The sequence below is a fragment of the Anomaloglossus baeobatrachus genome, chromosome 7 (genome assembly GCF_048569485.1).
Source record: "Anomaloglossus baeobatrachus isolate aAnoBae1 chromosome 7, aAnoBae1.hap1, whole genome shotgun sequence".
Taxonomy (NCBI): Eukaryota; Metazoa; Chordata; class Amphibia; order Anura; family Aromobatidae; genus Anomaloglossus; species Anomaloglossus baeobatrachus.
In genome coordinates this window covers 50781448-50807150 of record NC_134359.1, presented here as the reverse complement: position 1 = coordinate 50807150, position 25703 = coordinate 50781448, and the positions used below count along the sequence as shown (strand labels likewise).

The 25703-nt window shown below is 49.6% G+C and overlaps 1 protein-coding gene across 1 annotated transcript in view; it reads left to right on the top strand.

Moving 5' to 3' along the window:
• The window catches only part of TTC21B (tetratricopeptide repeat domain 21B), a 265962-nt gene that overhangs the window by 17953 nt on the left and 222306 nt on the right, over positions 1-25703 (top strand). The window contains exons 4-5 of the mRNA XM_075317283.1: positions 3800-3966; positions 5505-5627. Of these exons, the coding sequence (XP_075173398.1) occupies positions 3800-3966; positions 5505-5627 (290 nt within the window). The remainder of the gene's footprint in view (positions 1-3799; positions 3967-5504; positions 5628-25703) is intronic.

Sequence of the window (25703 nt, the reverse complement as noted above, 5' to 3'; positions counted from 1 at the left end):
CACTATTGGGGAAAGACACATTCCATCAAGACACATTCCATCCTTATCTCTTAAAAGTGAGAGAGGAAGAAGAAAAAAACCTCATCCTTTGTTATAACAAAGACGTAGCAGTGAACACATCCATTTCCCATATCTACATTGGATGCATGATACATTTTTCCTAATTCCTTTTTACAAATGGATTTGATACATTTTGACATCAGTAGGGGTAAGTCGTTTACAATTTTTGTTTTAAATTAACGAACACATTACAAAGATATATATATTCACCTTCCTCTATTTTATTTTATGATATAATGCTGCAGGACTTCTAAAATACCAATTGATTTTATATAAACAGATATCTCTCCACTCATCAATTCTGTAAAAGTTTTACTTACTTATCTTTGACTTGCATTTATGGGATAGCTGAGTAAACAAATATACTATTTATACTTATTCAAATGTGTTGGTCATTTATACTACAGAACACCTCCCACCGGGGGATGGGTGGAGAGCTTTGAACAAAGAGCCATTGCGAGGGGTGTGGCTTATGAGGTATACTGCCATCAGTGGGTGTAGCAAGACGGCTGCCACAGGAAGTTCCAGGCACCTGACTTCCGGGTGTAGCATCCATGTTGTGACTCCCTGGGTGTACTGGGAGTGGCTGGAACTACGTAGTAAACCAGGGATACTTTTAGTGCCTGTAAATTTGCATTCCAGCATACAAAGGAGAGATTTGATTAATACCAGATATAATGACTTCTAGAGAAGAACAATGAGGCACAGCTAGAGAAAAACATTTAGTGATTCTACAAACAGCAACACACAGTGAATAGGGTCTTTGTCCTCCAGTATACTCTCACTGGAGATTAATCTGAACTTCAATACATGGATTGCAGCCTGCCATCTAGTGGTAGTCCAACGATTTTACACAACTTTTTGCAATCTTTTATATTTTTTCCGTTTTTTTGTAACTAGGGCGACAGCGTTCTCAGCTCCTACTAAAAACAACATATTTATCTTTTGAACAGAGTATACAGTGCTTAATTGGACCGGCCGTTCCAACGGAGTCCTTTCTCGCCTCGTCCTCCTTTGTAACGCGCTGACAGTGACTCGCGTCTAATACGCAGGAGAATCCGCTAACTCCAGCACCCTTAACTTAACTAAAGTGATATCCTTTCCCGCCTCGTCTGCCACGCAGACAGTGACTTGCGCCTGAACCGCAGGGGAATACGCTAATTCCACTTTAAGTTAACAGAACCCTTCCCGCCTCGTTTATTATCTATCCAATATTCAATATTCAATATTTAATATTTAATATCTAACAAACAGTGGCTGTGTCATCCGCAACACAGGGGAATCGCTAGTTCTCATACTTCTGTTCATAAACAAACAATTTAAAAAGACTGAAAAATGCATGAACCCGTTAATTTCTCTCAAATCCAAACCAAAATAACACTTGTTTTTCTTTCAAATCATTACAACTCTGTTTGCTTTACTATACAAAGGCTGCAGCCATCTCCTGTATGTTAGCCCACCGACCCCTCCTTTCTCCTCACTCCAAAGAGCTGCGCTGTCTTGTCTCTGCCTGTTCACTCCTTGAACCCCCCCTTGCTTCTCAGATAAAAGACAGCAGAGACGTAGCTGTGCAATTTGATCTCCGCTCTGTCTCAAGCAGCTGGTGGACATATGGCCCCCACCTTTTTGCTTCCTCTGAGTGTAAGAATGTAAGGATGTAGCTGCTTCTGTGGGCTTCTGCTCCCCCCTCTCGCATTCTTTGTTCTCAATAGAAAGACTGTCATGGATGTCCCTGGGCTCTACCAGACCCCCGCAGTCTGCCTCTTCGCTCTCAGTGAAGAAGAAAAAAACTGCAGGCAGTGGGTGATTAACTTCCCCCCTGCTTTCTTTGTGTAAGAGACTGCAGGCACAGCGCGTAATACAACTCCCGCTCTCTGTCCCGTGTAAGCAGCCAGTGAGGGACTGACCCCCCTTCTTTTTCACAGAACAAAGACAGCAGCTGCATCCCTAGCCTCCGTTTCCTCTCCCTCCGTGAACAATAACAGACAATTAACTCTCCGAGAACCAAACAGAGAAATCACAAGCCTAATTAACCATACACTATATACAAATAAACAGCTACTCAAAAAAAAAACCCATTTCTACCTTACTTACAGCTCAGAAATACAGACAGCCGGATACTTTAAAACCTACACCTAGCCCCTATGGAAGCTGGGTCCTTCTAGCTCACCGGCGAGTGACAGTCACACCGTTAGGTCTCCGGTGCACTACCATTCTCCGGACTAGTGACCACCCCCTTTCGCCAGGTGTCTCTCGATCCACAGATAAAACAGCACACACAATGTATGATGCTCACCGTGAAACGGAGGGTGATCAAGTCCTCGATATCGAGCAACACCTGGATACTTGTGGAGCAGCCCCCAGACGTCCGAAAATGGAAGCTCTGACTCACCCTTCTCGGTGGCCCCACACTTGGCGCCAACTGTCAAGGTCAGAATGACGATGATGATGAGACTCAAAGGATCTCTCGATATCCAGCTGCTGCTTCTAATTAAAAATGTCATGTGTGCACACGAGAATGAAAAATAACTGGACAGCAAGTCAGTTACATCTATCTCCATGACTGGCTCTTGACCAAGTGCTTTATTATTTGAAAAAACTCTAAACCGAGCAGTAAGGGGGTGTAAACAAAAGTTTTAGTCCAATAAAATATCGCAGGGCAGGGCTTCATGACGTAGAGAGATCTACACATCCTCCTTGGATTGGTCAGTCCAGACTCCAGGAATTTCCTTTGTCCATCTGTCTTGGGTGTAAAACAGGAAATAGCAGCCATCTTTACAATTACATGTGCTGGTATATACTGTGTCTAAGGAAAATACACTGAATATGCAATATACATATATACATGTTAGTAAGAAACAAAAGCATTCACAAATATGTGTGTTAGTTCACATCTACTGAACTATATAACTGAGTCTATGAAATGGCTGAATTAAGTATTTTTGGATACTCAATTCTTTATCCTCAACAAGTCCAGTATCATCCCACGGAGATGATAATCAGGACAGACTTTTTTCTGTGCAGCAGCCTCACTGGGAATTACAAATCCTGCATTTTCTGGAATCCACGATGTAAATATTGAAACCCCTAATAATAATAATAATAATCTTTATTTCTATAGCGCCAACATATTCCGCAGCGCTTTACAATTCAGAAGGCTCATATACATATACATATACATATCATATACATAAACATATACAAACAAGTAACAATTATAGAAGATACAATATTTAAAGGGAAAAATGGCAACCCTGCTCGTGAGAGCTTACAATCTACAATGAGGTGGGGGGAAGGGCAAGGTACAAGTGCTTATTTACATTGACAATCCAGCCATCTCATGGGGGATAGATAATGGTTTCCTGGACCAGTTGGCCAGAGCCTTGAGATGCATTTGGGTGCCATGGAGTTTGACGTGGGGTTATGTTCTGAGAAGTTGTAGAGGGATTAGGTGAAATTAGTTTGGCTAGGGAGTGTGATAGGCCGCCCTAAAAAGATGCGTTTTTAGGGAGCGTCTGAAGCTGAGTAAGTTGTGATTTGTCCTAACTTCTTGGGGTAGAGCGTTCCAGAGGTTTGGTGCAGCTCGGAAGAAGTCTTGGATTCGGGAGTGGGAGGTTCGAATTAGTGTGGATGTTAGTCGAAAGTCAACCCCTGACACTATAACAATCTTTCTCTCTTATTTGTGATGAATAATTATATTTCTGTGTCTAAAGAGATAACGTTCTACATATGTGTGCAGACCGAGAAGCTATTCAGGAGCTGGAAACGAGGATGAAAGATCAACGAAAGACTGCGGCGCCCAGAGCCTTATATTATGCCGGGCTGTTCCTGTGGCACGTGGAGCGCCATGATAAAGCGCGGGAGTATGTCGACAGGATGATTAAAATATCAAACGGACACAGAGATGTAAGTAGCACAACACCATAATACAAAAAAAACCAAACCCTCGTACACCCAGCTACAGCTTGTCACGCAAAACCCAAGCCTTCATGTGGCCAAGTGGACAGAAAAATTGAAAAATTAAGCTTCTTGGAAGAAGGGGAGGAGAATCTTAAAAACTCACCTGGTTGGGAACGCGGTTTCCCATCTTGGTCATTCATGGATGAGACATAGACACTGTGGCTGTGCTTTGGCCACAAGTAGTCAGGGCTCTACACAGCCGAGTGTCTGTGCTATGTTGATTCTGTAACGTCCATAGAAATCAGTTGCGAATAGCAGACGCGTCGCCTGAGTCTGCACTGACATTCTCCAGTGTCAGGTGGAAAGACACAGTGATTCCTCCTCATTAATGTAAAATTTAAATACAGTTTTTGATATCAGTAGAGAATAAGATGTCATTTAAAGTGAACCTGTCACCAGATTTGGGGTCTATAAGCTGCGGCCACCACCACGTGGCTCTTATGCAGCAGTCTAACATGCTGTATATAAGAGCCCAGGCCGCTGTGTAGATCATAAAAATCACTTTATAATACTCACCTAAACGGTCGCTGCGGTGTGGTTGAGTCATATGAGCGTCTCCATTCTCCGGTGCCAATGCCTCCTCTTTCGGCCATCTTCATCCTCCTTCTGAAGCCTGTGTGCATGACGCAGCTACGTCATACTCACTTGCCGGTCCCGCGCAGGCGCACTACAATACTTTGATCTGTCATGCTCAGGGAAGATCAAAGTGCGCCTGCGCAGGACCTCAATGTCGGCTAGTGTGGATGACGTAGGACGCGTCATGCACCCTGGTTTCAGAAGAAGGATGACAAAGATGACCGACAGAGGAGGCGTCGCCATCGGAGAACGGAGACGCCTATATGGCCCAACTCCACCACAGTGACCGTTTAGGTGAGTATTATAAAGTGATTTTTACGTTCTACACAGCGGCCTGGGTTTTTATATACAGCATGTTAGATATAATGCTGTATATAAGAGCCCAGTGGTGGTGGCCGCAGCTTATAGGCCCCAAATCTGGTGACAGGTTCCTTTTAAAGGGGTTCTCCAGAACTGTTATAAACCTAGGATAGAGTACCAGATTATTGGGGTCTGACACCCAATACCCCCAACTGATCAGCTGTTTCCAGCTTTCCCAATGAACTGTACACCATAGTGTCTGTTCTCAGATAATGCATCTCCTATTGAAGTGAATGTGATCTGATCTGTAGCACCCGATATCAAATACTACAGAGAATACAGAGCTGTGCTGTTCAGGCCATATAGACTGTGTCCATAAGACGATGCGGGAGCTGCAAACAGCTGGGGATGCGGATGTTGGACCCCCACAGATGAAATGTAGATGACCTATCCTAAAGAATGGTTATTAGTATTGAAATATAGGCAGAGAGGTGTCAGATTGAGTGAGTTAGTGAGGCCGAGCACTGGAATGGCGGCAGTCCTGAACACAAGAGACATGTTTTATTGTCTGACGAGAGGAAATTAAATTAGGAGCATTGGTCTTACAGGGATTGGTGCTGAAAGGGTGGCTGGACCTGACCTGCGGGAGAGAGGCAAATGCCAAAAAGGCGCTGAAGTACCTGGAGGACGGCCCGCATGATGACATGGACGTGTTCGCAATGATGGGAAAGGTAAGAAGATCAAAATGCTGTAATGAATGCAGAGCTAACTGTCCTGCTAGACGACTTGTGACTGATGCAGTTTTACTTAAAGGGAACCTGTCACCATATTTGGCAACTATAACCTGCGGCCATCACCAGTGGGCTCTTATATATATATATATATATATATATATATATAAATCTCATTCTGGAATACTGTATATAAGAGCCCAGGCTGATCTGTAGAACGTAAAAATCACTCTTCTAATACTCACCTAGGGGTGGTCTGGTCCGATGGATGTCGCCGCTCCCTGGTCCGGCGCCTCCTCTTTGCTGCCATCTCCATCCTCCTTCTACCCAGCCCAGTATGGATGACGTGTCCTATGTCATCCTCACAGGCCGGCATTGCGTTCCTGCACAGGCGCACTTTGATCTGCCCTGCTCAGGGCAGATCAAAGGATTGTAGTGCGCATGTGCGGGAGGTCTTTACCCTTTCCTGATGCCTGCGCATTACAATAGTTTGATCTGCCCTCAGCATAGTTTCATAGTTTCATAGTTTTTAAGGTTGAAGGGAGACTCTAAGTCCATCTAGTTCAACCCGTAGCCTAACATGTTGATCCAGAGGAAGGCAAAAAAACCCCAATGTGTCAAATAAGCTCCAATGGGGAAAAAAATTCCTTCCTGACTCCACATCCGGCAATCAGACTAGTTCCCTGGATCAACACCCTGTCATAAAATCCAATATACATAACTGGTAATATTATATTTTTCAATTAATGCGATCAGGCTCTGCTTAAATTTTACTTGTGAATCCCTCAATACAACATCATACGGCAGAGAGCTCCATAGTCTCACTGCTCGTACAGTAAAGAATCCTCATCTGTGATTATGATTAAACATTCTTTCCTCAAGACGTAGCGGATGCCCCCGTGTTCCAGTCGCAGGCCTAGGTGTAAAGAGATCTTTGGAAAGGTCTCTGTACTGTCCCCTCATATATTTATACATTGTGATTAGATCCCCCTAAGCCTTTGTTTTTCCTAACTAACTAACCCCAAGTTTAATAACCTGTCTTGGTATTGCAGCCCACCCATTCCTCTAATAATCTTGGTCGCTCTTCTATCTACCTGTAAGATTATGCTATTTATAACCTTCTATACTTTTGCTAACAAGAAATGCATCCATTCCTCTCTTAAATTCATTCAGTGAGTTGGCCATCACCACTTCCTCAGGAAGAGAGTTCCAGAGCCTCACTGCTCTTACCGTGAAGAACCCTCTTCTATGCTGATGTAGGAATTTTCTTTCCTCCAATCGAAGAGAATGCCCCCTTGTTCTTGTCATAGTTCTTGGTACAAACAGATCATGGGAGAGATCTCTATATGGCCCTCTGATATATTTGTACATATTTATTAGGTCTCCCCTAAGTCTTCTCTTTTCTAGAGTAAATAGACCTAATTTTGATAACCTTTCCGTGTATTGTAATGCACCCATTCCATTTATTATTTTAGTAACCCGCCTCTGAACCCTTTCAAGTTCAGTAATGTCTTTCTTCAGCACCGGCGCCCAAAATTGCACACAATACTCCAAGTGTGGTCTGACTAGTGATTTGTACAGAGGGAGAATGATGTTTTCATCTCGTGCCCCCAGACCTCTTCTAATGCATCCCATCACCCTATTTGGTTTGGTGGCTGCTGCCTGACACTGGGCACTCCAATTTAGATTCTTATTCACTAAGATGCCTAAGTCTTTTTCCATGTCTGATTTCCCCAGCAGTTTCCCATTTAGTAAGTAATCGTAGCATCTGTTTCTCCTTCCCATGTGCATAACCTTACACTTATCTGTGTTAAACCTCATTTGCCATTTTTCAGCCCAATTCTCCAATTTACTCAAGTCCATCTGTAGTTGCAAACTGTCCTCCTTTGTGTTAACTACCTTACATAGTTTTGTATCATCTGCAAATACTGATATTTCTTTGTCGCTCTATTGGGAGACCCAGACAATTGGGTGTATAGCTACTGCCTCCGGAGGCCACACAAAGTATTACACTTAAAAGTGTAAGGCCCCTCCCCTTCTGCCTATACACCCCCCGTGGGATCACGGGCTCCTCAGTTTTCATGCTTTGTGCGAAGGAGGTCAGACATCCACGCATAGCTCCACAGCTTAGTCAGCAGCAGCTGCTGACTATGTCGGATGGAAGAAAAGAGGGCCCATACTAGGGCCCCCAGCATGCTCCCTTCTCACCCCACTTTTGTCGGCGGTGTTTGTTAAGGTTGAGGTACCCATTGCGGGTACGGAGGCTGGAGCCCACATGCTGCTTTCCTTCCCCATCCCCTTAGGGCTCTGGGTGAAGTGGGATCTTATCGGTCTCCAGGCACTGAGGCCGTGCTCCATCTACAGCCCCTGGGAATCTGCTGGACATGGAGCTGAGTATCCTCAGGGACATGGCCCTGCTACGTTGAGGTACTCTGTGTCCCCATAAAGGGGACCGCGCACAGACACACGGCAGCACTGCTGGGTGTGTTAGTGCGCCAGGGATGGCGGCGCTGCCCGCACTGGTGCCATCGCAAACTACAGCGTGCTGGGTGTGTTAGAGTATTGGGGGACTGCCGCGCTAACCGCCGCTGCCATTTTTATCTCAGGCGCGGCTGGGACTTGTGGTGCGCCGGGGACTTCCGCGCCGACCAGGGCTTATATGCCGGGCCGCGCTTATCACTCTAGTCCCCGGCTTTTGCGGCCTACTCTCACTTCGTTACCGCCCACTGGCCTGCCAGTCAGGGTAAGGGCGTGACGCTGCACAGCACGGCAGCGCTGAGAGATGGAGCATGCTTTGCATACTCCACCCCTCTCACTGTACACAGTGTGAAACCGGATTCCCGCACTTTCTGGGGCACGCCCACGGCCTCCTCCTCTACACAGGACGCCGGCAGCCATTCATGTCAGTTTTTTCTGTGACTGAGAAAAGAGACAAGTTTGGGAAGACCCTGGCAGGGATTCTGGTGGTCACACAACCGCTGTGAGCGGGCGGTAAGCAGCACCTGTGGTGCTGACCCCACTAGTGCCGAAATGCACATATAGATATATGCTTGTACGCTATACATTGCACTGTTCGGTCGCACTTTTGTATTTTGGCTATATACCCTCCTTGATTGTTCGGGGGAGATAACAGCATATCGTCTGTGAAAAACAAGGGTGCAGAAGCACAGGTTTTCTATGCAGCCTGTACAGCATGTACGGCTATACTGCCGGCAGGTTCCACGGACCCCATTTGTATGCAATGCACGGCCCTTGTGGAACTTACTCAGCCGGAGTCTCTGCTAATGGTCCAGGTGATGGGGACGGAGTTTGCAGTATTTACTTCAGACTTTCTGAGACTATGGCTAAGATACTAGAAGCCTTGCAGTCCAGACCGGTCCCTCAGACCATGGGCTCTGTTGATTCATTGCCCCTGGTCCCCCCCCCCCAGTTGGTACAACAAGGTGCTCCTGGAGTGTCTCAGGGATCCCAGGGTGAGGGGTCTGACTCGGACCGCAGTCCCAGACCCCCTAAGCGACCTCGCTGGGAGCATCCCTCGACGTCACCGCATCATTCAGGGTCTCAGCATGGGGACTCTCTCTATGATAAGGCGGAGGTATCTGATCAGGATTCTGATCCTGAGAACGTTCTCTACCTGGATACACCTGATTGTGACACCGTAGTGAACGATCTTACGGCGTCCATCAATCATATGTTGGTTATTTCTCCCTCAGCTCCTACGCCTGAGGAGTCAGCTTCTCAGCAGGAGAAGTTCCGTTTCATGGATCACTCTGACTTCAGGGAGGCAGTCCAGAACCACCAGGCTTGTCCAGATATCGTTTTTGCCAAACGCCTTAAGGATACACGTTATCTCTTCCCTTTTGACGTTGTCAAGGGCTGGGTTCAGTGTTCCAATGTGGACCTCCTATCTCCAGCGGCGAAATCCTTAGTTGCAGTGGAAGATATGGCTTCACTCAAAGATGCCACTGACAGACAGATGGAGCTCTGGTTGAAATCCATCTATGAAGCTATTGCCGTGTCTTTGCTCCAGCTTTCGCAGCCGTCTGGGCGCTCCAAGCGGTTTCAGCGGCTCAAGCGCAAATTGAGGCAGTCACACGTATGTCTGCGTCGCAGGCTGCGTCTTTAACATCTCAAACGTCAGCGTTTGCGTCATACGCCATTAATGCTGTCCTGGACTCGGCGAGCCGGAAGGCGGTTGCGTCCGACAATTCAGTGGTAATACGCAGAGCCTTGTGGTTGCGGGAATGGAAGGCAGATTCTGCTTCCAAAAAAGTGCCTAACCAGTTTGCCATTCTCTGGCGACCGCTTGTTTGGTGAGCGACTGGATGAAATCATCAAACAATCCAAGGGAAGGGATACATCCTTTCCTCAGGCTAAACCGATCATACCCCAACAGAGGAGGGGACAGTCGAGGTTTCGGTCCTTGCGGGGCGCAGGCAGGTCCAATTCTCCTCGTCCAAAAGGCCTCAGAAGGATCAGAGGAACTCCGACGCGTGGCGGTCTAAATCACGCCCTAAAAAGACCGCCGGAGGCGCCGCTACCAAGGCGGCTTCCTCATGACTTACGGCCTCCTCACACCGCATCCTCGGTCGGTGGCAGGCTCTCCCGCTTTTGCGACACCTGGCTGCCACAAGTAAAAGACCGTTGGGTGAGAGACATTTTGTCTCACGGTTACAGGATAGAGTTCAGCTCTCGTCCTCCGATTCGATTCTTCAGAACATCTCCGCCTCCCGAGCGAGCCAAGGCTCTGCTGCAGGCGGTGGGCATTCTGAAGGCAGAAGGAGTGGTGGTCCCGGTTCCTCTTCAGCAACAGGGTCACGGTTTCTACTCCAACCTGTTTGTGGTTCCAAAGAAGGACGGGTCCTTCTGTCCTGTTTTGGACCTAAAACTGTTCAACAAACACGTAAGGACCAGGCGGTTCCGGATGGAATCCCTCCGCTCCGTCATCGCCTCAATGTCCCAAGGAGATTTCCTAGCATCGATCGATATCAGGATGCTTATCTCCACGTACCAATTGCTCCAGAGCATCAGCGCTTCTTGCGCTTCGCCATAGGAGACGAACTCCTTCAGTTCGCGGCACTGCCGTTCGGCCTGGCGACAGCCCCAAGGGTTTTCACCAAGGTGATGGCTACAGTAGTTGCGGTCCTCCACTCTCAGGGTCACTCAGTGATACCCTACTTAGACGATCTGCTGGTCAAGGCACCCTCTCAAGAGGCATGCCAACACAGCCTCAACGTTACTCTGGAGATTCTCCAGAGTTTCGGGTGGATCATCAATTTTCCAAAGTCAAATCTGACACCGGTCCAATTGCTGACATATCTTGGCATGGAGTTTCTTACTCTTCCAGCGATAGTGAAGCTTCCGCTGGACAAACAGCGGTCACTACAGACAGGGGTACAATCACTCCTTCAAGGTCGGTCACACCCCTTGAGGCGCCTCATGCACTTCCTGGGGAAGATGGTGGCAGCAATGGAAGCAGTCCCTTTCGCGCAGTTTCACCTGCGTCCTCTTCAATGGGACATCCTACGCAAGTGGGACAGGATGCCGACGTCCATAGACAGGAACGTCTCCCTCTCTCAAGCAACCAAAGCTTCCCTTCGGTGGTGGCTTCTTCCCACCTCATTATCGAAAGGGAAATCTTGCCTAACCCCATCCTGGGCGGTGGTCACGACGGACGCGAGTCTGTCAGGGTGGGGAGCGATCTTTCTCCACCACAGGGCTCAGGGTACGTGGACTCAGCAAGAGTCCTCACTTCAGATCAATGTTCTGGAGATCAGGGCAGTGTATCTTGCCCTAAAAGCGTTCCAACAGTGGCTGGAAGGCAGGCAGATCCGAATTCAGTCGGACAACTCCACAGCGGTGGCTTACATCAACCACCAAGGTGGGACACGCAGTCGGCAAGCCTTCCAGGAAGTCCGGCGGATTCTGCTGTGGGTGGAAGCCACAGCACCCACCATATCCGCAGTTCACATCCCGAGCGTAGAAAACTGGGAAGCAGACTTTCTCAGTCGCCAGGGCATGGATGCAGGGGAATGGTCCCTTCACCCGGACGTGTTTCAGGAGATCTGTTGCCGCTGGGGGATGCCGGACGTCGACCTAATGGCGTCTCAGCACAACAACAAGGTCCCGGCATTCATGGCGCGGTCTCACGATCACAGAGCTCTGGCGGCAGACGCCTTCGTTCAGGATTGGTCGCAGTTTCAACTCCCTTATGCGTTCCCACCTCTGGCACTGTTGCCCAGAGTGTTACGCAAGATCAGGTCCGACTGCCGCCGCGCCATCCTCGTCGCTCCAAAATGGCCAACGAGGTCGTGGTACCCGGATCTGTGGCATCTCACGGTAGGCCAACCGGGGGAACTATCAGACCGACCAGACTTGCTGTCTCAAGGGTCGTTTTTTCCTTCAGAATTCTGCGACCCTCAACCTGATGGAGTGGCCATTGAGTCCTGGATCCTAGCATCTGCAGGGTTATCTCAAGGGGTCATTACCACTATGAGACAGGCCAGAAAACACACATCTGCCAAGATCTACCACAGAACGTGGAAGATATTCTTATCTTGGTCCTCTACTCAGGGAGTTTCTCCCTGGCCAATTGCCTTGCCTACTTTCTTTCCTTCCTGCAATTCGGTTGGAAAAAGGTTTGTCGCTCGGTTCCCTTAACGGACAAATCTCAGCGCTCTCTGTATTTTTTTCAGAAGCGCCTAGCAAGACTACCTCAGGTACGCACGTTCCTGCAGGGGGTTTGCCGCTTAGTCCTTCCTTACAAACGACTGTTAGAACCCTGTGATTTGAACAGGGTGCTGATGGTTCTGCAGAAACCACCATTCGAGCCTATGAGGGATTTTTCTCTCTCACGCCTTTCACAGAAAGTGGTTTTCCTAGGGGCAGTCACTTCACTTCGGAGAGTGTCGGTCGGGGCAGCATTGTCGTGCAAAGTCCCCTTCCCGGTGTCTCACCAGGTCAAGGGGTTCTGCGTCCGGTTCCGGAATTTCTCCCTAAGGTGGAATCCCCCCTTTCATCTCAATCAGGGTATCCGTACCCTCTGTTTGTCTTCATCCAGTTCACCAATGTGAAAAGGATTTGCACTTGATTAGATCTGGTGAGAGCACTCAGACTCTTCATCGATCGTACGGCGTCCCTGCGCCGCTCGGAAGCACTCTTGTCCTTGTCGCTAGCCAGCGTAAAGGGTTACAGGCTTCCAAATCAAGACTGGCTCGGTGGTTCAAGGAACCAATTCTCTAGCTTATCGTTCTGCTGGGCTTACGGTTCCCTCAGGGCTGAAGGTCCATTCTACCAGAGCGGTGGATGCGTCCTGGGCTTGAGGCACCAGGCTACGGCTCAGCTTGTGTGTCAGGCGGCTACCTGGTCCAGCCTCCACACTTTCACGAAACACTGTCAGGTGCATACCTATGCTTCGGCGGATGCCAGCATAGGCAGACGAGTCCTTCAGGCGGCGGTTGCCCACCTGTAGAAAGGGGCCGTTTTACGGCTCTATTACGAGGTATTATTTTACCCACCCAGGGATTGCTTTTGGACATCCCAATTGTCTGGGTCTCCCAATAGAGCGACAAAGAAGAAGGGAATTTTGTTTACTTACCGTAAATTCCTTTTCTTCTAGCTCTAATTGGGAGACCCAGCACCCGCCCCTGTTTTTTTGTATACACATGTTGTTCATGTTGAATGGTTTCAGTTCTCCGATATTCCTTCGGATTGAATTTGCTTAAACCAGTTTATTGGCTTTCCTCCTTCTTGCTTTTGCACTAAAACTGAGGAGCCCGTGATCCCACGGGGGGTGTATAGGCAGAAGGGGAGGGGCCTTACACTTTTAAGTGTAATACTTTGTGTGGCCTCCGGAGGCAGTAGCTATACACCCAATTGTCTGGGTCTCCCAATTAGAGCTAGAAGAAAAGGAATTTACGGTAAGTAAACAAAATTCCCTTCTTTACTCTGTAAACCATCCACCAGATCATTAATAAATATATTAAATAGTAGGGGGCCCAATACAGACCGGCATGGCAGATCAAAGAACGCCTGCACAGGACCGCAATGCCAACCTGAATGGATGACGTAGGACACAGCATCCACAGTGGGCTGGGAAGAAGAGGAGGCACCGGACTGGAGAGCAGTGGCATCCATCGGAATATATATATATATATATATTATATATATATATATATATATATATAATATATATATATATAATTTTTTTTATTTTCTAAAGGTTTTTTTTATTATTGATCAAAAACTATGTTCTCTATCAACCCAAAAGACTCATAAATATCAAAGCTTAATATTTTTGGAAGTTGGAGTGTTTTTTTTTTTTTTAGATTTGGCTATCTAAGGCCAGAATCACACTTGCTAGTGCCTCACGTGTAACTCGCGCGAGTCTCTCATGGCAGAACCCGGCTTGGCCGCACACTGCCCTGACAGGAGCGGGTCGGTTGCATGTATCTCTATGCAGCTCAGACGCTCCTGTATGCATAGTGTGCGGCCAGGCCGTGTTCTACTATGAGAGACTCACGCGAGTTACACGCGAGGCACTAGCAAGTGTGATTCTGGCCTTAGGAGGATATCTGTCTGTGCGGGTAACTATTACTGTGCAGAATTATTGGGCAACTTAATAAAAACCAAATATATTCCCATCTCACTTGGTTATTTTCACCAGGTAAACCAATATAACTGCACAAAATTTAGAAATAAACATTTCTGACATGCAAAAACAAAACCCAAAAAATAAGTGACCAATATAGCCACCTTTCTTTCTGATGGCACTCGGCAGCCGACCATCCATAGATTCTGTCAGTTACTTGATCTGTTTACAATCAACATTGCGTGCAGCAGCCACCACAGCCTCCAGACACTGTTCCGAGAGGTGTACTGTTTTCCCTCCCTGTAGATCTCACATTTTATGAGGGACCACAGGTTCTCTATGGGGTTCAGATCAGGTGAACAAGGGGGCCATGTCATTATTTTTTCATCTTTTAGACCTTTACTGGCCAGCCACACTGTGGAGTAGTTGGATGCATGTGATGGAGCATTGTCCTGCATGAAAATCATGTTTTTCTTGAACGATACCGACTTCTTCCTGTACCACTGCTTGAAGAAGTTGTCTTCCAGAAACTGGCAGTAGGTCTGGGAGTTGAGCTTCACTCCATCCTCAACCCGAAAAGGTCCCACAAGTTCATCTTTGATGATCCCAGCCCATACCAGTACCCCACCTCCACCTCCTGGCGTCGGAGTGGAGCTCTCTGCCCTTTACTGATCCAGCCTCTGGCCCATCCATCTGCCCATCAAGAGTCACTCTCATTTCATCAGTCCATAAAACCTTTGAAAAATCAGTCTTAAGATATTTCTTGGCCCCATCTTGACGTTTTATCTTATGTTTCTTGTTCAGAGGTGGTGGTTTTTCAGCCTTCCTTACCTTGGCCATGTCGCTGAGTATGGCACACCTTGTGCTTTTTGATACTCCTGTAACGTTGCAGCTCTGAAATATTCAAAGCAAGAAGGCCTGCGGAGACACCATCACATGTTTCTCAATGCTGGCAGGAAACTAGCCAGGTCTTTCACCGGGAAGGAACAACCACGGCAAGGGCAGTCTCCAGTCAAGGAGACCACCTATGCCAAACATGGTATCCATCCACAGACAGCTGTTTCTGGGTATTTGCCCCTCATCAGTGTGGAGTAGGAATCTGGCTAGTGGGAGCATTGCCTAGTAAAAGACTATGTGAGCAAGGATGGTTGACCTTAGGGAGATCAACATCCACCACTGCGGAGACACCATCACGTGTTTCTCAACGCAGTGATTCTAGAGCAATGCACCCACTAGCCAGATTCCTACTCCACACTGATGAGGGGCAAATACCCCGAAATGGCTGTCTGTGGATGGATACCATGTTTGGCATAGGTGGTCTCCTTGACTGGAGACTGCCCTTCCCGTGGTTGTTCCTTCCCGGTGAAAGACCTGGCTAGTTTCCTGCCAGCGTTGAGAAACATGTGATAATGTCTCCGCAGGCCTTCTTGCTTTGAATATTTCCCAGGGTGCATTGCTCTAGAATCACTGCGTTGAGAAACACGTGATGGTGTCTCCGCAGTGGTGGATGTTGATCTCCCTAAGGTCAACCATCCTTGCTCACGCAGCTCTGAAATATGACCAAACTGGTGGCAAATGGCATCTTGGCAGCTTCACGCCTGATTTTCCTCAATTCATGGGCAGTTATTTTGCGCCTCTTTTGCCCTACACGCTTCTTGCGACCCTGTTGGCTATTTGCCATGAAACGCTTGATTGTTCGGTGATCACACTTCAAAAGTTTGGCAATTTCAAGACTGCTGCATCGCTCTGCAAGACATCTCACAATTTTGGACTTTTCAGAGCCCGTCAAATCTCTCTTCTGACCCATTTTGCCAAAGGAAAGGAAGTTGCCTAATAATTAAGCACACCTTATATCGGGTGTTGATGTCATTACACCGCACCCCTCCTCATTACAGAGATGCACATCACCTGATTCACTTAATTGGTAGTTAGCTCTCAGCCTATACAGCCTGGAGTAGGACAACATGTATAAAAAGTATCATGTGAGCAAAATACTCATTTGCCTTATAATTCTGCACACGGTGTGTATGTATGTGTGTATATATATGTGTATATATATATATATATACATATATATATTTATATATATATACTGCGTGTGTGTGTGTGTGTGTATAGATATATATATATATATATACCGTAATATTATATAGACACACTGTTATTACAAGTGAGCCAATTTGCGGATTATTACCATAAATCTCTTGTAGGTCATGCCATTTTAGAATATATTTTCTGTATTAATTCTACCACATTTCCAAGTTCCCTGCTTACTATCGCTATATACTTACTTCATGGGAATGTAAACTGTTCTGTTCATGTGATGGTCACAGGTCCAGTTATCAGATCTTTATCTTGTTATGAGCTGTCATTCCCGACATTCAGAAAATACACAGGACGCAATGTAAGAGGATAATAATAATAATATTTATTCATTTATACAGCGCTAACATATTCTGCAGCGCTTTACATACATTGGCAACACTGTCCCCATTGGGGCTCACAATCTAGGTTCCCTATGAGTATGTTTCTTTGTCGCTCCATTGGGAGACCCAGACAATTGGGTGTATAGCTATTGCCTCTGGAGGCCACACAAAGTATTACACTTAAAAGTGTAAGGCCCCTCCCCTTCTGGCTATACACCCCCAGTGGGATCACTGGCTCACCAGTTTTGTGCTTTGTGCGAAGGAGGCAACACATCCACGCATAGCTCCACTTTTTAGTCAGCAGCAGCTGCTGACTATGTCGGATGGAAGAAAAGAGGACACATATAGTGTCCCCAGCATGCTCCCTTCTCACCCCACTGTATGTCGGAGGTGTTTGTAAGGTTGAGGTACCCATTGCGGGTACGGCGGCAGGAGCCCACATGCTGATTCCTTCCCCATCCCTTTTTACAGGGCTCTGGGTGAAGTGGGATTTACCGGTCTCCAGGCACTGAGACCGTGCTCCATCTACAGCCCCTGGAGAAGATGCTGGATGGAGCGGAGTACATCAGGGACATGGCCCTGCTTCCTCAAGGTACTCTGTGTCCCCGTGCATTTGGCGCTCACACCGCAGCATGCTGGGTGTTGTAGTGCGCCGGGGGACATCAGCGCTGCGGCGCCTGTGCCATGGCCTCATTCAGCTTTGCTGAAGCAGGCTCACTTATGGGAATTGGTCGCGCCGGCCGCTGGGACTGCGGCGCGGCTGGCACTTGTAGTGCGCCGGGGACTTCAGCGCGGCCTGCGCTTTTACGGCGGCCGCGCTGATAACTAGAGTCCCCGGCTTTTGCGGCCTGCTTCCGTTCGTTCCCGCCCCCAGACCTGCCAGTCAGGAGAGGGGCGGGACGCTGGCCACTTCCAGGAATCGGTCGCGCCGGCCGCTGGCAGCGGCGCGGCTGGCACTTGTGGTGCGCCGGGGACTTCAGCGCGGCCCGCGCTTTTACGGCGGCCGCGCTGATAACTAGAGTCCCCGGCTTTTGCGGCCTGCTTCCGTTCGTTCCCGCCCCCAGACCTGCCAGTCAGGAGAGGGGCGGGACGCTGGCCACTTCTATGAATCGGTCGCGCCGGCCGCTGGAACTGCGGCGCGGCTGGCACTTGTGGTGCGCCGGGGACTTCAGCGCGGCCCGCGCTTTTACGGCGGCCGCGCTGTTAACTCGAGTCCCCGGCTTCTGGGCCTAGCTCCCTTCGTTACCGCCCACAGCCCTGACAGTCAGGGTAGGGGCGTGACGCTGCATAGAGCAGAGCTGAGAGCTGGAGTATGTTTTGCATACTCCACCCCTCTCACTGTGTGCACTGTGAGTCCGGATTCCCGCACTTTCTCAGGCACGCCCACGGCTTCCTTTTCTACAAGGACGCCGGCAGCCATTAGTGTCAGTTTCTGTACGATACAGAGACAAGTGTGGAAGACCCTGGCATTCTGATAGTCACACAATCGCTGTAACAGGCGTTAAGCAGCACCTGTGGTGCTAACCCCACTAGTGCAGAAGTGCACTTATAGATATGCTTGTACTATATACATTGCACTGTTTGGTCGCACGTTGTATATACCCTCCTGGATTATGCGGAGGAGTTATCAGCATATTCTCCGTGTAAAACAAAGGTGCAGAACCACATGTTTTTCTATACAGCTGGTACAGCATGTACGGCTATACGGCCGGCAGGTACATAGACTCCCATTGTATGCACTAATGGCCAGGGGATGAGGACGGTGTCTGCAGTATTTACTGACAGTTTTTCTGAGACTATGGCTATGATACTAGAAGCCTAGCAGTCCGGACATGTCTCTCACAATATGGGCACTGTTGATTCATTGATCCATGGCCCCCCTCAGTGTGAATAACTAACAGCTCCGGGAATGTCACACGCATCCCAGAGTCACGGCTCTGCACGGACGTCAGTCCCAGACAGCCTAAGTGGGCTCGCTATGAGCGGCCTCGGTTTCATCAGGGTCCTAACAGAAGGACTCGCTGTGTAATGAGGCGGAAGTAGCGGCTCAGGATTCTGATCCTGAGACCGCTCTCAATCTGGATACACCTGATTGTGACGCCATAGTAAATAATCTTATAGCGTCCATCTATAGAATGTGGGTTATTTCTCACAGCTCCTCCAGTGGAGGAGTCAGCTTCACGTATTTTTCTGGACCACTCTGCCTTCAGAGAGGCAGTCCAGGAACACCACGCTTATCCAGATATGCGCTTCTCCAAACGGCTTAGGATACACGTTATCCCTGTCCCCTGACTTGGTCAAGGACTGGACCCAATGTCCCGAGCGGCATCCTCCAATCTCCAGGCTTGTAGCTAGATCCATAGTTGCAGTGGGAGATGGAACTGCAAACTCAAAGATGCCACTGACAGACAGATGGATCTCTGGTCGAAAGCCATCTATGAGGCTGTCGGCGCACCGTTGGCTCCGGCATTCTCTCACTTGGGGCACTCCAAGCTATTTCAGCTTGTCTTACACAGATTGACACGGTTACACGTACATCTGTGCCGCAGGTGGCATCCTTAACCTCTCAAATGTCTGCATTTGTTTCTTACGCGATTCAGGTTGTCCTGGACTCTGCGAACCGTGCGGCGGTAGCCTCCGCTACTCCGTGTTTTTAAGCAGAGCCTGGTCTGCCTCGTTAAGTGAATGGAAGGCAGATTTTGCTTCCAAAAAAGGTTGCCTAACCAGTTGCCTTTTTCTGCTGACCGACTGTTTGGTGAGCGTTGGATGTAACCATCAAACAGTCCAGGGGTAAGGATTCATCCTTTCCTCAGCCCGGACACAACAAACCCCAACAGAGCAAGAGGCAGTCGGGGTTTTCGGCCTTTTCGAGGCTCGGGCAGGTCCCATTTTTCCTCGTCCAATGTGGACTCAAAAGGATCAGAGGAGCTAAGATTCTTAGCGGGCTCAGTCTCGCCCAAAAAAGCGACAGTCTGAAAACCCGCTTCCAAGGCGGCTTCCTCATGACTTGCGGCCTCGGGCGGTAGCAGGCTCTCCCGCCTTGGCGATATTTAGCTGCCATAGGTCAATGACCATTGAGTGTGAGACATTCTGTCTCACGGGTACAGGATAGAGCTCACTTCTCGTCCTCCAACTCGATTCTTCAGAATTTCTCCACCTCCCGGCCGGGCCGCTGCTCTTCTGCAAACAGGGTGCACTCTATAGGCAGAAAGAGTGATGACCCCCGTTCCTCTTCAGGAACAAGGTCACGGTTTTTACCCCAAATTCTTTGCGGTACCTATAACAACGGGCCGTTCCGTCCCGTTCTGGATCTAAAAATGCTCAGCAAGCTCGTGGACACCAGGCGGTTCCGGATGGAATCCCTCCGCCATGTCATCGCCTCAAGGTCCCAAGGATATTTCCTAGCATCATTAGGCATCAAGGATGCTTATCCACACGTGCCGATTGATCCAGAGCACTAGCGTTTCTACGCTTCGTTATAGGAGACGAACACCCTCTGTTCGTAGCTCTACCTTCCGGCTAGCGACAGTCCAACTGGTCTTCGCCAAGGTCAGGGCAGCAGTAGTCACAGTCCTGCACTCTCAGGGTCACTCTGTGGTCCCGTATTTAGACGATCTACTTGTCAAGGCACTCTCCTAGGAAACATGCCAACACTGCCCGAACGTTGCGCTGGAGACTCTCTAGAGTTTTGGGTGGATCATCAACTTTTTAAAGTCAGATCCGACCCCGACCCTATCGATAACATATCTAGGCATAGAGTTTCTTACTCTCTCAGCGATAGTGAAGCTGCCGCTAGACAAACAGCATTCACTACGGGCTGCAAGCTTTTCTTTAAGAACCAGTCGCACACATTGAGACGCCTCATGCACTTCCTACGTAAGATGGTAGCAATGGAGGCAGTTCCTTTCGCGCAGTTTTACTGCGTCCACTACAATGGGACATTCTCCGCCAATGGGACGAGGAGTCGACGTCCCTCAACAGAGTCGTCGTTCTTTCTCAGGCGGCCAAGGAATCTCTACGGTGGTGGCTTCTTCTCACCTCTTGGTCAAAAAGAAGGTCCTTCCTATCCCCGTCCTGGGCGATAGTTACGACAGACGCGAGTCTATCAGGGTGGGGAGCAGTTTTTCTCCACTACAGCGCTCAGGGTACGTGGACTCAGCAAGAGTCCACTCTTCAGATCAATGTTCTTGAACACAGAGCAGTGTATCTTGCCCTACAATCCTTCCAACAGCGGCTGGAAAGCAAGCATATCCGACTTCAGTCGGACAGCTCCACAGCGGTGGCATACATCAACCACCAAGGAAGAACGCGCAACCGGCAAGCCTTCCAGGAAGTCCGGCAGGTTCTGATGTGGGTGGAAGACACGGCATCCACCATATCCACAATTCACATCCCAAGTGTGGAAACTAGGAAGCTGACTTCCTAAGTCGCTGAGGTGTGGCCGAAAGAGTATGGTCTCCTCACCCGGACGGGTTTCAGGAGATCTGGCGCCGCTGACAGAGGCCGGACGTCGATCTAATGGCGTCACGGCACAACAACAATGTGCCAGCTTCATGGCACGGTTTCACAATCATCGAGCTCTGGCGGCAAACGCCTTAGTTCAGCATTGGTCGCAGTTCCAGCTACCTTAGGTGCCACCTCTGGCATTGTTGCCCAGAGTACTGCGCTAGATCAAGACCGACTGCGGCCGCGCCATCCTCGTCGCTACAAATTGGCCGAGGATGTTGTGGTACTCGGTTCTGTGGTGCCTCACGGTAGGCTAACCGGGGGCACTACCAGACCAATCAGACTGGCTGTCTCAAGGGCCATTCTTCCATTTGAATTCTACGGCCCTCAACCGGATGGTGTGGCATTGAGTCCTGGAACCTAGTGTCGTCAGGATTACCTCAGGACGTGGTTGCCACCATGAGACAGGCTAGCATACCAACGTCCGCCAAGATTGACCACAGGACGTGGAAGATGTTCTTATCTCGGTGCTCGGCGCAGGGTGTTTCTCCCTGGCCGGTTGCATCGTCTATGTTTCCTTCCTTCCTGCAATCTAGGTAGGAAAATGGGTTGTCGCTCAGTTCCCTTTAGGGACAAGTCTCAGCGCTATCTGTATTTTTTCAGAAACGACGACTTCCTCAGGTACGCACGTTCCTACGGGGAGTTTGTCTTCTCAGCACTCCGTACAAGCGGCCGTTAGAGCCCTGAGATCTGAACAAGGTTCTAATTGCTCTCCAGATGCCGCCTTTCGAGCCTTTGAAGGATGTCTCCCTTCCCGTTTTTCACGGGAAGTGGCCTTCTAGTAACGGTCTCGTCTCTTAGGAGAGTTTCCGAGCTAGCAACGCTCTCATACAAACTCCCTTCCTGGTCCTTCACCAGGACAGGGTAGTTCTGCGTCCGGTTCCGGAATTTCTCCCTAAGGTGGTATCCCATTTTCATATCAATCAGGATATCACCTCACCTTCTTTGTGTCCTCGTCCAGTCCATCAATTTCAGAAAGATTTGCATCTGTTGGTTCTGGTGAGAGCACTCAGGTTCTACTTCCCGCATGGCGCTCCTGCGCCACCCGGATGCACTCTTTGTCCTTGTCGCTGGTCGGCGTAAACAGTCGCAAGCTTCCAGATCCACCCTTGCTCGGGGGCTCGAGGAACCAATTCTTGAAACCTACAGTTCTACTGGGCTTCTGGTTCTCTCAAGGCCGAAGGCCCATTCTACCAGAGCCGTGGGTGCATCCTGGGCATTACGGCACCAGGCTACGGCTCAGCAGGTGTGTCAGGCACCCACCTGGTCGAGTCTACTTACTTTTACCAAGCATTATCAGATGCATACCTACGCTTCGGCAGACGCCAGCCTAGGTAGATAAGTCATTCAGGCGGCGGTTGGCCACCTGTAGGAGAGGGCCGTTTGACGGCCCTATCATGAGGTATTCTTTTACCCACCCAGGGATTGCTTTTGGACATCCCAATTGTCTGGGTCTCCCAATGGAGCGACAAAGAAGAAGGGAATTTTGTTTACTTACCGTAAATTCCTTTTCTTCTAGCTCCAATTGGGAGACCCAGCACCCGCCCTGTTTTCTCGGGGTTTTTCTGTTTTTTCGGGTACACATGTTGTTCATGTGGTATGGTTCAGTTCTCCGATGTTTCCTCGGATTGAATTGGTCTTTAAACCAGTTATTGGCTTTCCTCCTTCTCGCTTTGGCACTAAAACTGGTGAGCCAGTGATCCCACTGGGGGTGTATAGCCAGAAGGGGAGGGGCCTTACACTTTTAAGTGTAATACTTTGTGTGGCCTCCAGAGGCAATAGCTATACACCCAATTGTCTGGGTCTCCCAATTGGAGCTAGAAGAAAAGGAATTTACGGTAAGTAAACAAAATTCCCTTCTTCTTTGTCGCTCCATTGGGAGACCCAGACAATTGGGTGTATAGCTTCTGCCTCCGGAGGCCACACAAAGTATTACACTTTAAAAAGTGTAACCCCTCCCCTCTGCCTATACACCCTCCCGTGCATCACGGGCTCCTCAGTTTTATGCTTTGTGTGGAAGGAGGCACACATCCACTCATGAATTCTCAGATTAGTTATATCGGTTGGAAGAAAAGTGGGCCCCCACGGGGCCCCCGGCATGTTCCCTTCTCACCCCACTAAGTCGGCGGTGCTGTTAAGGTTGAGGTACCCATTGCGGGTACAAAGGCCGGAGCCTCATGCCGTCTCCTTCACCATCCCTTAGCGGCTCTGGGAGAAGTGGGATCCTGAGCGGTCATCCATTCACTGGGACCGTGCTCCCTCCGCAGCCCCTGTGGGAATCTGTCGGACAGGAGTTTATTTATCCTCAGGGACCGGGCCCTGCATCACTAAGGTACTCTGTATCCCCTTGGGGGATGTGCATGGAGCACCTTCATCCCGGACGCTGCAGCAGCTGCTTATTTGTGACGGCCGGCGGACTTCCGCGCCGACCGCGCCTGTTTGTTGGCCGCGGTCTTAAATTTAGTCCCCGGCTTCAATTGCGGCCTAGTAGCAAAACTCCCGCCCCCGGGCCTGTCTATCAGGGGTAAGGGCGGGACGGCCGGCCTGACGTCGGCTGTGAGGGCCGGAGCATCCGGTATGTTTCCTCCCCCCTCACTGATCACTGTGGGGACTCCAGATTCCCGCACTTTTTCTAACGCCGCCCACGGCTCCACTCCTCCCCTGAGAGCTCCGGCAGCCATTTCTTTGGCATTCTGCCTGTGGAGGATTTCCTGGAAAGAGCTCTGCAACGCTGGGAGACCTAAGGCAGGGAATCTGGAGGACACACACTCCGCTTTTTAGAGGTCGGTAAGCCACACCGGTCACCCGGTGCTGGTCCCCTTAGGGGGCCGCAATAGATACTATATATATATATTTATATATTTCTGTTCGGTCGGGCTGTATACCCTTCCCATATACCCTCAGTGATCACTCTCCTAGGAGACAACAGCATGTCGTCCACAAGGAGCAAGGGTGCCAAGGCACAGGGTTATTTTGCGACCTGTACCTCTTGTGCGGCTAAGTTACCTGCGGGTTCCACCTACCCTCACTGTGAGCAATGCTCAACCCCTGTTTTGCTTCCTCAACCCAAGCCTCGGTCACTAGTGGGCCCCCCGGCTCAGGTAGAACCCCTTGCTCCCCCTGTCCAGGCGGCAGGGACAGAGTTTGCAGTTTTTGCTGAAAAACTCTCTGATTCACTCTCACAATCCATGGCTCAGTCTATGGACAAATGGTCTGCTAAGCTGCTTGAAGCTTTGCAGTCCAGACCGGTCCTTACACAAGCCCCGGGCCCTGTTGGATCTTCACCTCCAGGCCCCTCTCTGTCCGCGCCGCAGCACGTTCCCAGGGGGGGCCCTAGGTCTCACGTGGAGGACTCCTGCCAGGACCACAGTCCTAGACCGGCTAAGCGGGCCCGCTGGGAATCTTCCCCAACTTCTTCACGCTGCTCGGGTTCCCAGCGTGAGGACTCTCTGGAGGACGAGGCGGACGTCGCAGCTCAGGGCTCTGACACTGACGTTGCTCTCAATCTTGATACACCTGAAGGGGACGCCATAGTAAATGACCTTATCTCGTCCATCAACCAGGTGTTAGATCTATCTCCCCCGCCGCCACCGGTAGAGGAGTCGACTTCTCAGGAGGAGAAACACCAGTTTCGGTTCCCTAAACGTACACGGAGTGCGTTTTTCGATCACTCTAACTTCAGAGATGCTGTCCAGAAGCCCAGAGCGGTTCCGGACAAGCGCTTTACTAAGCGCCTTACTGACACACGTTACCCCTTCCCCTCTGACGTGGTTAAGGGTTGGGCTCAATGTCCCAAGGTGGATCCCCCAGTCTCTAGATTGGCGGCTAGATCTGTGGTATCGGTTGCAGATGGATCATCGCTAAAGGATGCCACTGACAGGCAGATAGAGCTCCTGGTAAAATCCATCTATGAAGCCACGGGCGCGTCTTTTGCCCCGGCCTTTGCAGCCGTGTAGGCACTACAAGCTATCTCAGCTTGTCTGGCTGAGATTAATGCGGTCACACGTAATTCTGCTCCGCAGGTTGCGTCTTTGACTTCTCAGGCGTCAGCTTTTTCTTCCTACGCCATGAACGCAGTTTTAGACTCTGCTAGCCGTACAGCGGTGGCATCCGCTAACTCTGTGGCAGTCCGCAGGGCCATGTGGCTGCGCGAATGGAAGGCAGACTCGGCTTCCAAGAGGTTCTTAACCGGTTTGCCGTTTGCTGGCTACCGCTTGTTTGGTGAACGATTGGATGAGATTATTAAGGAATCCAAGGGAAAGGACTCCTCCTTACCCCAGTCCAAACCAAAGAGACCTCAGCAACGGAAAATACAATCGAGGTTTCGGTCCTTTCGTCCCTCCGCCAAGCCCCAATCCTCTTCGTCCAGCAGGCCGGAGAAAGGCCAGAGGAACTCCTATGCGTGGCGGTCCAAGTCACGCCCCCAAAAGGCCGCAGGAGGCACTGCTTCCAAGGCGGCCTCCTCATGACTCTCGGCATCCCCGAACCGCATCCTCGGTCGGTGGCAGGCTCTCCCGCTTTTGCGACGCCTGGTGGCCACATATTCAAGACCGA